The sequence below is a fragment of the Scomber japonicus genome, chromosome 12 (genome assembly GCF_027409825.1).
Source record: "Scomber japonicus isolate fScoJap1 chromosome 12, fScoJap1.pri, whole genome shotgun sequence".
Lineage (NCBI taxonomy): Eukaryota > Metazoa > Chordata > Actinopteri > Scombriformes > Scombridae > Scomber > Scomber japonicus.
The window spans coordinates 17,239,635-17,256,121 of NC_070589.1; the positions used below are offsets into that span (position 1 = coordinate 17,239,635).

A 16,487-nucleotide genomic window follows, 5' to 3' on the forward strand; every position below is an offset into this window, starting at 1 on the left:
TTTACCTCCTCTGTATTCAGGTGGCAGAGGTGGATATCTCAAAAAGTTGACCCATATTTTTCCACTGTTAGTGATAAGTGGGAAGATGTGCTTTTAGTGACGTGGGTGATTTGACCATTTAAACAAGTAACCACCAAACCAGCTGGATTCTATTCATTAGACATAATTTTGGAGGGACATGTGAGACATGAGACAGTGTCAAAATAACACCGCCAAAAGTGTCAGAATTTCTTTTTTCATTTTTACAAAAAACATCTTATGTTGACACCCATTTGAAACTTCCCCAGCCAGTTCTGAGTCAATTCCCAGCCTGTGAAGAACTCCAATGTGAACAAGCCTTTTAAAACTCCAGACTTCTGTCAAGTTCTATGACATTAATTTCCTGAAAAAAATGGTCATCATGAATCACTCTGCATGCATGCATAAAAAAGCACTCCACATACAAGAATTAGTATTTGACTCTAGCCAGAGAAACACAATCTAGTAAGTGTGACAAAAACAGAACTTAAAAGTGTATATTTTGACATGAGCAAAAGAGGATCATTTTAAAATGTCACTGCAAATATGCAAGAACATGTTCATTTATTTCATCCCTGTTGAAACATATATTGCGGGTGAATGTGCTGCCAGCTAAATGGATTTTAGTTGTTGCATAAAATGTTTGACTTTTTCCCTCTGTGGTTAAAGATAGATTTGTTTGGGATGCATAATTAGGTGACAATCTTCTGTAGAGATGTGCAAAAAATTCCACAAGGCTACAAAACCAAAGACCAACAGACAGCCTGATATATGATCTGTGGCTTGACATCTGATCTCCAGATCTGCAAAGCAAACATGCACAATTGTGTATGCATGTGTGCGCACGCATGCATGCATTCACTCACAGCAGTGTGAGGCAGCACTGATTAGTTGGTGTGACAGAGGATTATAACAATGGTCACACACAGGTAAGTCTGCACACATGCGTACACATACACGAGCAAACACGTATGGACTGGCAGGGCGAGTTCAGCCATAGTGGCGTTGTAAAGAGGGGACTTTGGGGGTCTTTGTATAAATATACAAACCTCTACCCAAACACACCCAGCTGCCAGATCTCATCATGAGGTTGAGGAGAGAGGTCAGAGTGTGAGACCGCTGAAAATGTTTAACACAGCCAAGACAAAAAGCAAGGACACAGTGCACCTTAACTGTGGGTTTCATCTTTTCTAGTTCCAGTTTTGCATTTCATTCCATAATTTAAAACTAAAATCTACATCATTTGCCAAGTTGTTCTGTCAGTTTGCACCTGTTCTGATGATAAAGTCAATAAAGTATTTATTTCCAAGTTATCAGGTCAAGTCAATGGCATTCTATTGGCCAGACGACTGGATAGAAACAACTGTGAGGCGACACAAATGCTACATACTAATCGTCATAATATACTCTTTAAGCAGTTAGTATCCAAAAAATGAACATACTATACCATATTAAACTAACAGGAAGTGATCCAATAATTTGGGCATCTGCACGTCAAACTGTGACAGCCACAGAGAAAACAAATTGTCTTCCTAAAAACTGAATAATGATCTTTTTGTTTTTCAGGAGTTGTCTCACCATCACCCACATGATTGTCATTTTTCCAGCTGTCAGCAGCTCCTCCTATTTCCTTTGTGCATTGTGCTGTGAGAGACTGTACATCAGTAGCACACTCAAAAATAAACTATATTTATTATTTGAGTTTTTCATCTTGTCACATTTCAAGTGAGAACACAATATATACTCATGTGTGCTTATGACTACTATATTGAATAGGTACACGCCGGATGTAACAAGCCTAAAACTCTGCTGTCTTTGCTGATACTTGAAGGGACTGTTTGTGGGCTTATGGGAGGCAAATTCATAAAATAAATCTGCATCAAATCTGATACAGCAGAGGCTGAAGTATACAGTTTTAATCCCTAGTATGTGTCAACCATAAAAGACTGGATCCTACATTTCCCATAATGCAACAAGATAAAATCTTTTGTTAGACTACCAGTTTGTAACATGGATTTCCTGTTATAAATTAGTAGTTATAATAATAGTTAACTGTAGTTTGGAATACCAAACCAAAATTAAACTCAGATGCCATCTTTGTTATAATTTCCTCAGACTGCAGACTCCCAGCAGCACCACAGAAGATATTATACAGCTGGTGTTTTGACGGGCAAAGTAGTACCCCACATGAAGTGCCTCTTTGAGGTTGAAAACATGTGGAAAGTTACAGATCTCTGCTTGAAGAATCTCTTAAGTTGAGCAAAATCGAGTGCACCTTCATCAACGAGGCTGTACTTTACGGTGTTAGAGCATCATAATCAACATCATAATCAGGCCACAAGAGACAGTCTAAATGACTCCTGCAAGGCCACAGACACAATAGGAAACAGAGGACAGTAAATCTCTCTCTCTCTCTCTCACACACTCACTCACACACACACACACACAGCAGCCCTACAGACATCCCTGTCCTCATCTTCTTCCTTCGTGACTAAGGAACTTCAAACCTGTAATTTGAGCAATGCTCTGCCAAAGGAATGCAATAAATCTTGTGACAGCAAAGGCAGCAGAAAGGGAAAGAAGAGGAGAAAAAAGAAAGAAAAGCGTCAGGCGCGAGTCAGTTTCCTCATCTGCTGTGTGTGCGTGTGTGAGTAAGAGAGTGGGTGGGGTGTCAGTGTTAACTGATACGGGATCAAGCTGGGTGGTCTGGGACCTACACATACACCATTTTTGTGTACAAATAAACTTAACCCCCATGCCATTGTGGTCACCCCTCCCACTGCTTTTTCTCTCCATCTCTGGTCTTCACAGCTGCACAGTGTGCGTGTGTAAACACCATGCACATTCAAACATGTACAAGTCTGCGCTCCTCCCTCTCCAACAGGGTGACTTGTGTAATTGAGTGCTGCTATTAGGAGACAGTAATGATCTGATAATAGCTAGTGTAGAGAAATGATTACAAAGATCTAGGCTCAAACTGACAGTCGACCAGTTGACATTACACAAAGTCATTTAAATTATCATCATTAAAATGCCTTAAAAATACAAAAATAACAGATTTATGGGTTTAAGCAGAGCTGTCTTTATTTAGACACAATTTACAAAAGAAAGCCTATGAGAAGAGAATGTGGGACCGTCAAGCAGTATCCAGGCTTCTGATTGGCCGGTCAGCCGGTGAATTAGTTGTCCTCTGTGTTTTGCTGCTCTGTGACTGGTTAATGAGGCGATGTCACTTCTTCCCTGTGGGAGCTAGATCTCCATCAGCTGGTCTGTTCCAACAATGACCTCGTTAGTCCTCTCAGCTGAGGATGAAAGAGAAATTATTTAAAATCCATCAATTCAATCAGAAAAGGCAAGTTTTACATTTGTATGTAATTCCAAATACAACTTTTTATGGTTGAAAGCCCTTCAGGTTTATAAAACCCTCCCAAAACACAGTGGATGAACTGAAAAATGTGTAGTATTCAAGTGACAGCTACAACATGCTCCATAATGGAGAAAATAATCAAATGTTAGACATATTTGATATGGCATCATTCATTTTCTGCCACTACACACAACTGCTGATGGAGTGAAAATGTTATTTCAGCCATCCTGTTCAACTGAAGGAAGTTATTGTGGTAAATACAACCAGCAAACAGCACTAAGTACATTTGGATATCACAACTTGATATGTGCTTGAATTTTAATGGGAAACTTTGAAATCGTAAAAAGCAGCTAATCATGGATACAGTAATGAAATCCCAATTTTCAGAGGAAAAGCACCAATTCAACCCCAAACCTCCTCCCCCGAATTTTATTGTACTCTTATATCTAAGCATGTTTACTTCCTCTGAAACAAAATAAAGACTTGTGCTTATGTCAGCTTGAACCAACCCATTTCAATCACTACTATCATGTAGGGGTGTGACGGGATCTCGTACCAGTTCTCGTCGAAGTGAATTTTGTCTTGCGAAGCTATAATTAAGGGGCACACCAAAAATTAAAAAAAATAAAAATCGCTCTTTCGCACTTCATGTCTTCTTTTTATAATGTCACGTGTGGATCATTAACCTTGTTGCAGCTTCTACCTGTTGCGAAGATCTCAGTCAGAAGTATGAGATGAGGAGAGGATCAGAAGTAAGTTGACCTCAGGTCTCTACACTGAGCCTGAGGTAGGAGGAGCAGAGGAAGCTAGCGCTTATTCAATTTATATTTATATACTACAATTTACTTTTTAGTATTTGTGATTGTATCTAACTTTTGTATTTATGGTTGTTATTTCCATAAATACCAAAATTATCCATCTATAAAATATCTATATGGGGAAACCTTTTACACTGCTGCATACTGCATATGATAATTATATATTTAGAAAGTAGAACTAAAGTGATTCATTGCAAGATGATTAATTAAAACATTTCAATTCAATTTCCTTTTTGTGAATTTCAAATAAAAGAACAGTCATTTATTTCCTCATTGAAATTTTCTTAAAAATATATTTAAAATCTCATCTCGTCTTGATCTCGTGAACTCAACATCGTGTCTCGTCTCGTCTCGTGAGCTGAGTGTATCATCACACCCCTACTATCATGACATCCACCCATCAATCAAACTTTTAGCAACACGGAGCTAAGATTCATTATGACATTCCTACTTTTCAACTTTCAAATGATTATGTCCCGCTTGTCTATTGTTTCATCCGGACTTTAACCAATGTAATATACTGTTTGTATTTGTACTATTACTGTTAATGAATCTGCACTGAAGACCTAAAGGATGTCACCACTGTTTATCTGATTTAAAAAAAAAAGTATTTAAGGCAACACAATGTTTCTTGTAATGGAAAAGTTAGTTAATTGTGATACCATACTGCTATGGATGTAAAACAAAGGAAGCTATGAAGTCTATGTACAGTTTATAGTTAACGGGCTACAACATGCATATCCCCTTTATGGCCCTTTCATTTATTTGAGATCAGTCCCAGAATCGGTTCCAGTGTGGTAAGACTTAGGTCACCCTGACCGCTATATGAACCCCACAAAAAGAAATAGATGATGCTTGAAACAAAGTCTGCCAGCATTTTCTCGCTATCTCTATCAACCCACAGCCGGTTCAGCATGAAGAGAATGGCCGCTGCTCCTCCTCACATCCTTCCATCCCTCCATCCCTCCACCCATCCCTGAGTATCGGTACCGATCCAAAGCAAACGGTGGCAGAGACTAATGTTCCATCCACACAGACAGGTTTTAGTGTGAAGGAATCTGTTGCTCAGAGCAAGTTTATCCTCCGCTGCGTGGAGGGGAGGACAAATGGAGCATGGGACAGGAGGAGGAGGGGGGGTGACCGGACAGAAAGGGAGGAAAGGTTACTCAATTTGGGTTGATTTGTCAGCAGCTAATATAGTGTTTAAATGTCTCATAGTATTGACAAATTTTCCCAGCTGGGGTAGTGACAAACAGAAGAAGAATCTGGCCAGACTGAAGAAATGAAGAAATGAAGAAAAGAGCCAAATGTTCATGAACAAGCCTCAATTGTTTCTGAGTGTCATCTTCAGGAGTCAGTCAGAGGCAAAGGAAAGAAGTGTGTATCTGGCTCTGTATTCGTACTTTATTAATACACGTGTATGTGTCTGTATTTATCAAAGTACCCAGAGCAGAGGTATGTATCTATTAAATATCAACACCTGACAGCTCTGTGTATATGTGTGTGTGTATTGTATGAGTTTCTGTGAACTGTCAGGGTGGTCCTTAACTGCTAACAGCTTCAGCAGTAGAGTGGGTGTGTGTAATGTCTTTAGCAGCCTACGGTCATCCAGCTAGATTGGTTGTAGACAAGGTAGACAATCCTGCACTGTCTTACGATATAAAGTAAATAGGGGTGGGTTACAATGATTCCAGATAATTATTTAAAATGTATTGAATTACTACTCATTATTGTCATTTGTTCATGAGCACAACTTAACATGTTGAGTATTTACAGTATTCTGCACAGTCATGACACTGACATAGACCTTCAGGTGTGTCGGTAGCCCAAAATGATCCGAAAACATAGAGCTTAAGAGGAAGAAAATCCTGCTCTGTTTGGAGTTTATATTTCATCTTTCCCTGCTCCGGGTGAGATGGATTTTTATATCCACCACATGTGTGTCTGCATCTACCAGGGAGCTAATGTGCCAAATTTTTACAATAATGAACAACACTATGATTCAAGACCAGCTACAGTTATATCCCCCATTTGTCCTGGCTTTTACTTTTTAAAAAATTTAATAAAGACTTCATCTGCATCCAAACTGAAGAAGGATATTAGGGTGTTATATGATGTACATATAAAACAGCCTTCTGAAGCAAACATTTTTTTGATCTGGGCCTATATAAATAAACTTGATTTAACTGGACTACATTAAGTAGATCATTTCTAACAGTCTTTTGAGAAGCCAATTTAATTAAGTTGAAGAAATGAATTGAAGAAACTGAAATGACGAAATTGAAATGACGAAACTGAAATGACGAAGAAAGAAAATGTGGTATGAAAACACTACTGTGTGCCTGTGTGAGTGTTTATACAAGAAAATCATACAGACATGTTTGATCCACCAGAGAGACAAAAGATGGAGCTTTGATACAGTGTGACTGAACTCTGGCTATACTGTGTGTGCAAAACAATTATGCAATCAGGGCTCCAAGTTTCCAGTGTTCAATAACATACTGTTAGAGTTAGAGTTATCTGTTGGCCAGTAGTAAAAAACACTGCCAAAAAAAGCTGAAGCAGTTTTGTTGCAGTGATCACTCACTGGATGCTTCAAAAAGTGTCAACTGTTTCAAACATTTTCAGGCGAGTTTAGCTCAAATTCAAACTGTTGTTACTTAAAGCACCCTGTTGTTCACTCAATTAGGCTGCTCAGTCTGGTAGCTGAGCTTACTCTCTTTCTCTATACGTGCGTTTGTGTGTGTGAACGCGCGCATGTGTGTGTGTTTTGGATGTGGCTGGAGGCTGCTGCTGTTGAATTCCGGGTGGTCCTGTTCTGGCCCTGCTCTCTAACCTCTCCATCAATGTGACACACACACACACGCACGCACACACACACACTCGCACGCACACACACACACACACACGCACACAGTTAGCTTTGGGGACAAGAGGATTAAGGAAATGAAAAAAAAAAAAAAAAATCTCGGACAAATCTCTCTATCACACAGACCTCAGAATTAAGAAACTTTCCTAGTTGGCTAGAACGCTTGGCACTTACCAACGAAGGTGGAAAGGGGGAGGTGAGGGCAAAGCTGTTGTATTGAACCATTATGTGTTTCTGTTATTTTGTCCAACCTGTGTCCCTATCCTTTCATTTAGCAGCATAGCTTTGTGAAAGCCACCTTTGAGGACTAGTATGAAGGTGTTTAGTGGATTTGATTTGGGGATGCAAAATGGTCAATTACCATAATTTATTTTCCTACACTGAAATACTCAACAATCATGAAACGTACTGTCCTGTTGTAAAGCAAGGCATCATCTGAGACGGAGGTGATAAGAAATTAAATACATCGCAGGATCAATAGAATAAACATAAATTAAAAATAAAACATTTTGTGGCCATTTTTTGTTCACTATGTGTGTTTATGTTAGTGGGCCTCACCTTCTGGTTCGATCCGTTGTCCGTTTCCCACCAGACAGTACTTGAGATCTGCTCCTCGGCCGATAACAGCGTTACTGCAGATCACGCTGCCCTGGATATTACACCTGGAAACCAAACACACAATTAACATTACTCACATTAAAACCTCATGTATAATGTGTGTTGAGTGCATTATAATATTACATAGGCAGCCAGCCATGTGCCACGCAGAGCCAAGAGTCTTGTTGGTTTTTATTCCAACCAATTGACTGATTGTACTACTTCAGGCAAAGGAAAGAAACTCATCAGACTACTGAGGTGATCAGTTGGAATGAAAACCTGCAGACTGTTGGCTTGAAACCATCATTGTCTATTGGCTCCGAGCTCAAAGACAAGCTAATTCACCTCAGAGATGAATAAAGCATCATTCATTCTATTTCATCTGATCCTTCAACAATATCCCTTTTAGGAATCTTTAAACCTTGTTTTCTACGTACAGACCTGAAAGAACTGAGCCAGTCGCTCATTTCTGGTACAAACTGACAGTTTACGAGCTCTTGGGTAATTAAGGATGAATATTTTGCTAGGACAGGTTTGTTGTGCTAAAACATTATTTTCCGATGCTGGTGTTTGCTCTTCACGGACCGCTGGACGGTCAAACATGTTTATGGTTCACATTCTGTTTTCTTCCTTGGAGTTTGCGGACATGGACACACACACGCACACACACACACACACACACACATGCAGAGAGTTCAGCACATTGATACTGGGAGCTGCCCAGTACAGCCACAGCCTTCTGCTAAGCTTCTCCATTTGTGTAGTTGTGGGTTGAGCGCCACACTGGAGGTCAAACTCATAGTGGGGGGACAATGAGGTGGTTTCCCCATCACAGACCCTCCCACCTGCTCTGAAGCCTCCAACGTACCCAATCAAATGAACTTAATGACATGACATTAGCATATATATTAAAGAACAACAGCAGCCCACGCTGTGTGCGCCTGTGTGTGTGTGTTAGGACATTGTTGGCGCCGTGCTTAGCTCCCACCTGAGCTGGCAGTGCCAACCCACCATGCACCCTCAGATTCGGCCAGACCATCACCATAAAATTCTTGGAGAGGAGACACAGACAGTCTTGTGTGTCCTGTGTCGGCTAACCGTGGAGGGCATGTATATGTAAGTGTGTGTGGGATAGAGAATGTGTGTGTGTGTTTCAGCAACTTGGGGAGACCAGCGGAGAATGTTGGTCTTGCCCAGGCAGTGACGCACACACCCTTGGCCCTCTGCACCTCACACACAGACAGGTTTGTATTGGCCCATTCTATTCAGGTGGTTAGGCCTGGAGGGAGAGAGAGAAATGAGTGTGTGTGTGTGTGTGTGTGTGTGTGTGTGTGTAAGTGACTACCTAGGAGGTGGTGGTAGTTGGTGATGGGAGATTACAAGATTCAGAGTTTTGTAACATTAGAGAGAGAGGGAGAGAGAGAGACCACCAAAGAAGCTTCAGAGCTGAAACACCACTAATTACTAACACCAGGGCTCCTCCTTGCCATGACCCCCCCATCCTCCCTCCTTCTCTCACTCACACACACACGTCAACCCCCACCTCCTGTGCCAATCCCCCTGTAAAGTTGACCCCTACTATCCCCCTTCCCAAACATGCAGCGCTTTGTCAACAAGCTCTGGTCAGCTCCAAACAAAGAAACCAGAAATGCGAGGGGTTTCTGCGACATGGCCGCGGTCTGCTAATCCCCTCATACTGGCTCTTTCTTTCCTTCTTTCTCCTTCCTTCTTATGTCCTCAAAGAAAGAAAAGAAAGAATTGCAATTTCTTTCTTGCGAGCTAGCTTGCTTTCCCCTCGCTTCTTTCTTCCCTTCTCCCATCTCTCTCGTTCTTTCATGCCTTTGTGCGTGCACCTACATGGGCATGATGAGGGTCCCCATGCAAGCTGGCTGGGGTCCCTGAAAGGCTTAAGAAGAGATGGAGAGAGACAGGGAGAGAAGAGAGAGATGGCTTTGAGGCCTTGATGGAAAGAAAAGAGAGGGAGGAGTAAGAAATTGAGATAAAAGAAAAGAAGCCTGTGAATGAGTGCATTAAAATCCGGACTCGAGGCCAAGATGAGTCTCTTTCCACCAGGGCTTCTGGCTAAGAGACTGAGCAGATCAATCTACATGCTAATTCTACAGTAGCTACTGCATGTCTCTATACAAGTCCTCTTTTGTTGCAACCAAGCAGTCAATTTCGACCACTTAAACCACTGGCTGATCATGATGCATCACTGATCTGAGAGTAAAACCAGCAGCACCGGCTTTCTATGCCCTTTTCCCAGTCGAGTCATGATGCTGTGATCCCAATATCTGCAATACCCTTCCATGATTAGTTGTTTTTCCTTCCATGTTATTTTTCAGCAAAGACAATATGCAGAGGGGTAAATCATTTTACTGCAGTGGAGGTTTCTAAGGATAATAGCATCTCATTTGTAGAATTTGTTGCAAATCATTTGTAAGAAATATGCAACATTAGACAATTTTATAACTGCAACTAATGGTTATTTCCATCAGTCAATCATTTTTTTTATTTTAATCCCTTCATAATCTACTGAATAAAATGTCTAAATTATTGTCAGGGAGCCATCATAAGGCAACCAGAGTCAGAGAAACAGCCACAAAAGCACAAAATGTTCAATTTATAACCTAAGAGATGGAGTAATAATAAAAGTAATAATAAATAAATGACAGTTGACCATCAGAATCAGAAATTATACATTTTATGGCCTTTGATTTTTTGATTGATCAATCAATCACTCATTTCCGCTAAACCTACATTCCTAAGATAACTTCTCAAAAAGCCGAGACTTTCAGTGTCTGGAGTGCACCTTTCAAAGACTCAGTGGGAAGAAACAGTGGGAACTCTGGTAGAGGCAAGTAAATTAGTGGTTAAATGAAATATATGGATGTTGTGTGTTTCAGTTCACCAGCTCTGTGTGTGTTTGGAACTGGCCTCTGGCTGGCTGCACACCAATAGAAGCATTGTTAACTCAGCGCTCCCTGTTTGACCCCATAGACCACAGAAAACAAAACCTGTTACACCTCTCATCAACACACACACACACACACACACACACACACACACACACACACACACACACACACACACACACACACACACACACACACACACACACACACACACACACACAGGCAGCATTTTATATTTGATCCTTTACCTTAAATCGGGTTTAACATAGGTATGTTTTTTTAATATATTTTTTTATTAATGGTTATTTATAATTATTTAATTCCTGATTTGAGGGATCATCACAAAACATGCGTGTTTATGTTTATATTCTGTATGTGTAAGATTATCGGCCAATATATCGATATCAGATTTTTTCTACTCCCTAATATTAGCATTGACATCGGCCACAAAGATCCAGGAAAATAAATATAGGTCGGGCCCTATTTAAAAGTATAAAAATAATTTAATAGAGTAGGTGTTGAGATGAGACTCAGCACATAAATCATGACATAAAATTTAAAGCGATGAAAAAAACATGACATCTGGATAGCTATTAAAGATGCTTCAAAAGTTTTTCCTGGCAACATAAGATTACTCCTATATTTTAAATCTTTATTTACTAAATTCCACTGCTTTGTTCAACACACAGTATGCATGTACTGACTGAACACTTGAGAAACGCTGACGTGAGGATTAAACCTTAACTCATAAACATGCCTTGGAGGTGAAATTCTTTTTCAAGCTAAATTAATATGCTCCTAAAAACACTTCAAAGGCATCAACGAGTGTGTGCATGTGTGTGTGCAGATGTGTGTGTTCTCACCCCTCCTCGATGGTAACCCCGTGCATGATGATAGAGTTGGTGACTTTGACCTTCTCTTTCACAGTGGAGGAGTTTCCAATAGTGGACCTCTTTATGGAAGTCTTATCCGCCACTTGGCACAACGCCCCGATGATACTGTCGGATCCCATCTGAGGGAAGAGTGAACATACACACAAACAGAAACATTTATCACTAAAACATACACAAACACGAGCTTCTCAAATGATGCTGAAGTGTAATATATACTCTGAGAGAGCTATAGATATTGAAGGACCTGTGATAAATCGCAAAACAGCTAATCAAGATGGAAACAGAACCTAACTAAAATCTGAACAAGCACTTGATGAATGACACTTCCTGTTTATAACACTTACCTGACATCTCTCAGAAATAACAGCAGATGGGTGGACTGCTGAATCCTCAAATAGCTTTGGAGCCTAGCAAGGAGACAGAAGGGAGATGAGATTAAAAGGCCATAGAATTAAAAAAAAAAAAAAAATCAAAACACTTTAAATATGCCTCTAGACTCTAGAGGAACTGGGCCATTAGGTCAAATGTATAAAAGTAGATAAGCACAACAATAAGAATCTAGACATTAAATACTCAGACATTGAAATGATATGTACAGAAGATTTATGAAGAACTTCTATTTGAAGCACACTTTTGTTTGACTCACCAGTCGGTTTGCCTCTATGTAAGCAGCTAGAGTGTTGACGCGGTAGCACAGACCCTGGTCCATAATGTGAACATAGCAGCGGAGCTTTCCTCCATGGTAAGCTTCGCTCATGTCACCACGGTGGTCGTTCCAACAGGAGCGTTCCTGAGCCAGCTTGAGGAGAAGCTCATCACGAGATGAGATGAGGATCTCTGCTCAGAAGAGAGGCAGGAAAAAAGGAAGGTAGAGAAGCAGTAGCTGTTAACATGATGATACAAATACAGCTTTTCAGAGGATTTTCTGTTTTATTTGGGCAGACTTGTCATTTTTGGTCAACTTGTTACATGCCAATATCTACATAGTCTCCATGCTGAGGATTCAGAGCAATCTTAAGTAGGTTACAGTTCTGTGGCTATTAAATGTTCCTCCTCTGGTTTTAAAATGTGAAGTTAGGATGTGTCTGTGCATGTGCATTTGTTTGTGTTTAACACTGACCATGGTTTGTAGAGCCATCATTCGTTTTCTGGTTCTGATCATCTGTGTCGTCTTTGATTTTATGACTGTTGGTTGTTTTGGAAAACTGCTTCCGCACCAAATATGGTACCAACTCCCCGCGGATTGATGAGATTGACCTGCGATAAAAGAAGAGGAAAGGCATAAGTCTCAACATGCCAGAAATGTGAAGCACATTAAAAACTCATCAGTATCACAGGGAGGCAGGAAGTCATTGATCCTGGCTTTATTTGCTGTCTCTATTGTTACTTGGTAAAGAAAGGGTAACAGTGAGTCAAACAGTAAATAAACAAATACATCAGTGAGTAACTTTCAGGACCTGAGGTTCATAATCTTTCAAGTCTGCCTTGAAACAATAGCCAGGTGCCCATTTAAACATGTGCTTGAAGTTTATCTGAGGCTAATATGAGGCTGTCCAGTTATAGTCTTTTCATGCTAAATACCCTCTTTTTGTTACTATCCTTCCACCTCTGTCCAAAAGGGAAACACTGTCTAGGAAAGCTCCAAAACATCTGGAAGATACCCACTTGATTTGCCTAACTCAGACTGCTGTAGCATCATATTAGCTTCAGATAAACTTTTAAGTTATTTTTTTTCCAAAGTAAGGGCTATGGATTTGGCCACCATCACTTATATCGTAAGCACATTGGAGGGAATCTTTTAATGGCCATTAATAGCAGTCGGAATCATTACAGCAAGCAAAACCTGTTTCAATGTTCATATGGGCACCTGACTGTTGTTTTAAGACATACTTAATGATTGTGAAACCAACCTTTCTTTCAAAATCTTTGCCACATTCACGCCATGCCTTTAAACTTGCAATGTCACTGGCTTCATTTAGAAGACTACATGAGAATCGTATCATGAATAAAAATCAATCTTGTCAATTAGAACTGAGCATTCATCAAGACCAAAATGTAAGTAGTTGTGTAATTTTATTATCTTTACAGAAGTGATAAATTCCAATACATTTTATTAATAGCAAAAAAGAAGCCAAAGGATGCTTATGTACTATTATAATTAATACATTATGGAGTACAGGAAAAGGAAACCAATTTTTAAAATGTGGTTAATGATGCACAACGCAGTTACTGAACGTTTATTTCTAAAACGATAATGACAACTAGCACATCAGTTCCTTATGATGACATAAGCAGATAAAGCTAAATCATGCTTTCAAATGTGGAGGTAATTTCCCCATCTTAATTTCGTTTTTCCTTCCTTTTCCACTGCACTGTGCTCGGTCCTCCTCTACACCTCCCACCACCCCCCTCACTTGCCCTCTCTTGCTTTCTTTAAAAGGGAGATTAGAATTTCCATCTGAATGACAGGAGAAAAACAACAGTTACTCTGTCCATTTCACCTTAAGCAAAAAAAAAAGAGAGAGACAGAGAGAAAGAGAGAGAGAGAGAGAGAGAGCAAGGAAGAAAAGAGTCAGGAGCAAAGAAAAGAGCTGAAGAAAGAAATGAGTCATCAAACAAAAAAGATGATATGGCGGCTGCACAGGGCGCATGAGTTATGTAATGATGTGAGATTTCTATCAACATCTTTATGGCAAATTATTGTTTGTATAAGTATAATTCACTCAATTACCAGAAATATTCATCAGTGACGAAAAGATGAAATATAGTTCAGAGAGAATACCAGCTTTTAAGAAAATTGTCCGATTTTAGTTTGTGTGCGAGTGTTGCCTTGGCTTTTGGTTTATTTATGTATGGACTAAAACTACACTGGTGAGGACATGCTCCACGGGCAATAGCACATTTTCACAAACTAACCTTTAGCCAAAACTTTCAGAACCGTTCCAAAATATTTTCAGAAAACACATGTTGACAAGGACTCATCAACACCCTGTTTTGGGTCAAGTTGTTATTGGGCATGTTTAATATTTTGTTAGTGGTCTTATAATGTGCTACTCCACCATTTCCTCTGAAGTGTATACACTGTTCCAGCATTAATAAAGTCATTATGGTTTGGAAAGGTGAAATATCTTTGACAGACTTTTGACTAGAGGGCCTTTAGTCTTAAGCAGAAACCAAGCTGAAATGTGTTTTGTGATCAGTAGACATCAGGTCGGATCTACACTTGAAAATGTTTACAGATAACTAACTAGTGATTTTGGTACAATATTTTGTGGACCTTAAATATGGACTACAGCTGCTCTTAATAAGGTTCAATCTTATCAAGAGCAGCTTTTTTCCCCAAAGTTGGTCAAAGTTGAGACTCTCTCTTAATACAAGATGAACATACTGCATGTAGTGTACAAACAACATTTTTGGCTTTGATAATTGGAGAGTCTTTTCACTAAGCAGTCAAAGGATGAGTTCCTCAACTGATGTTAGCAACCCTAACCCTAACTCAACAGCAGCATTCACCACATTCACATTGGACATGACTATGCTGTTTGAAAAATAGTGCCCAACCAAGTTTGTTCTTTATCTTCAGAAGGATATTGTCATCAAGGAGAGTCTATTGTTTCCATTTTTGACCCATCATCTCTAAAACAATTACTATAGACAATTAAGAATGGTGAACGTGAACTGAAAACAGTTTTTGCACATTTTATGTCCAAGGATACATAAATAAAAGAACTTTCTGCTGTCATAGTTTATTTATAGTCACACTTTAGTAGAAAAGATGGGAGTGTAAAACCACAAGCTCTATCTTGATTTAAACTGAGTCATGATACCTTCCTAATACTTGACATGACTAATAGCACTTCTTTGTGCTAAGCATTTAAAGGATAGGTTTACAATTACACCTGGTTAGACTTTTGAACATTTGAAAGGATCTATGTGAACAACATGATGTGCAGCTCTCATGTTGATCATATAAATCCTTACATAATGTTTAGAGTCTAGCTGTGCATGTAAAGCTCTGGAAGGAAAGGCTTCCAGTGACACTGCTTCACTTCAGAGGCCTTAACAACCTGCCTCAGTGGCACATAGTAAAACAAATTAACACCTCGCTAGAATACCCTGCTAACAGGACCTTTCAAAGCCTTACACACCATGTTACCATGTTTGACACTTGCTAAAGATTAAGCAATGAATGTGAGCTCGTGTCTGCGTGACTCTGCAGTGCATGCATGTGCAAGTCTGTTAGTCAACACTGCTCAGACTGAGTGGATTGGTCATTTTAAATCAGTTTGAAATTCAAAGCTGGGTGGCTTAATGTGTAATTATATGCTTAGAAATAAATGGAAAAACTCACTTGTTGTCAGCAAGAAAGTCCACCACTGCTTTTTTCAGGCAGTAGAGATGAGCGTCCACGAGGCCTGTTTTGATGTGCATCCTGGGATGTCTGCAGGACAAACAGACGGACACAGACAAAGAAATTCAACATATTCATCAAGTTGCTGTGCGTTTGACATGGAGGAACAAGCTGAACAGCATTAAATAAAACATATTTTACAAAGGCTGGAAAACGGATGTGTTTGAGGAAGATAACAGTTTTGTCATCAGAATGTGAATTTGTGGAAGCCCACAGCACTGCTTATATGAACCAGTTGCATGAGGAACAGCTTAACTCTGGCTGCTACTTGCTTTGATTCTTTTCATCGCGTGCTGCTTTTACGTTTTATGTTTGCTTCTCATTTACTGAACACCCCTTTTAATTTACCTCCCCTTTGCACACAGGACAGGAACATTTGATGAAAACCAGACCCCACTATAGGCTTACAACAAAGTCAGAATAGTGACATCTGTCTATTGTCCTGTGTCAGCTACCGTAGATGTCGCCCGGCAGATCTGCTGCCACGGAGACAGGTTTATGTTGACTGGGGAGGAGGCGGTGGGGGATCCACATGCACACACAGACACACTCACTCTATGATGCATTCACAGACAGACACACAGTGGCCTGAGTTTGAA

At 39.9% G+C, this 16,487-nt stretch overlaps 1 protein-coding gene across 1 annotated transcript in view; it reads right to left on the reverse strand.

Annotated features, from left to right (window-relative positions):
• Positions 1-3,076: 3,076 nt before the first annotated feature.
• The window catches only part of eif2b3 (eukaryotic translation initiation factor 2B, subunit 3 gamma), a 38,354-nt gene continuing 24,943 nt past the window's right edge, over positions 3,077-16,487 (reverse strand). The window contains exons 6-12 of the mRNA XM_053330196.1: positions 15,829-15,918; positions 12,598-12,734; positions 12,124-12,314; positions 11,822-11,884; positions 11,448-11,596; positions 7,631-7,734; positions 3,077-3,320 (exon numbers count right to left, since the gene is read on the reverse strand). Coding sequence (XP_053186171.1) covers positions 3,268-3,320; positions 7,631-7,734; positions 11,448-11,596; positions 11,822-11,884; positions 12,124-12,314; positions 12,598-12,734; positions 15,829-15,918 — 787 coding nt within the window. The 3' untranslated portion in view covers positions 3,077-3,267. The remainder of the gene's footprint in view (positions 3,321-7,630; positions 7,735-11,447; positions 11,597-11,821; positions 11,885-12,123; positions 12,315-12,597; positions 12,735-15,828; positions 15,919-16,487) is intronic.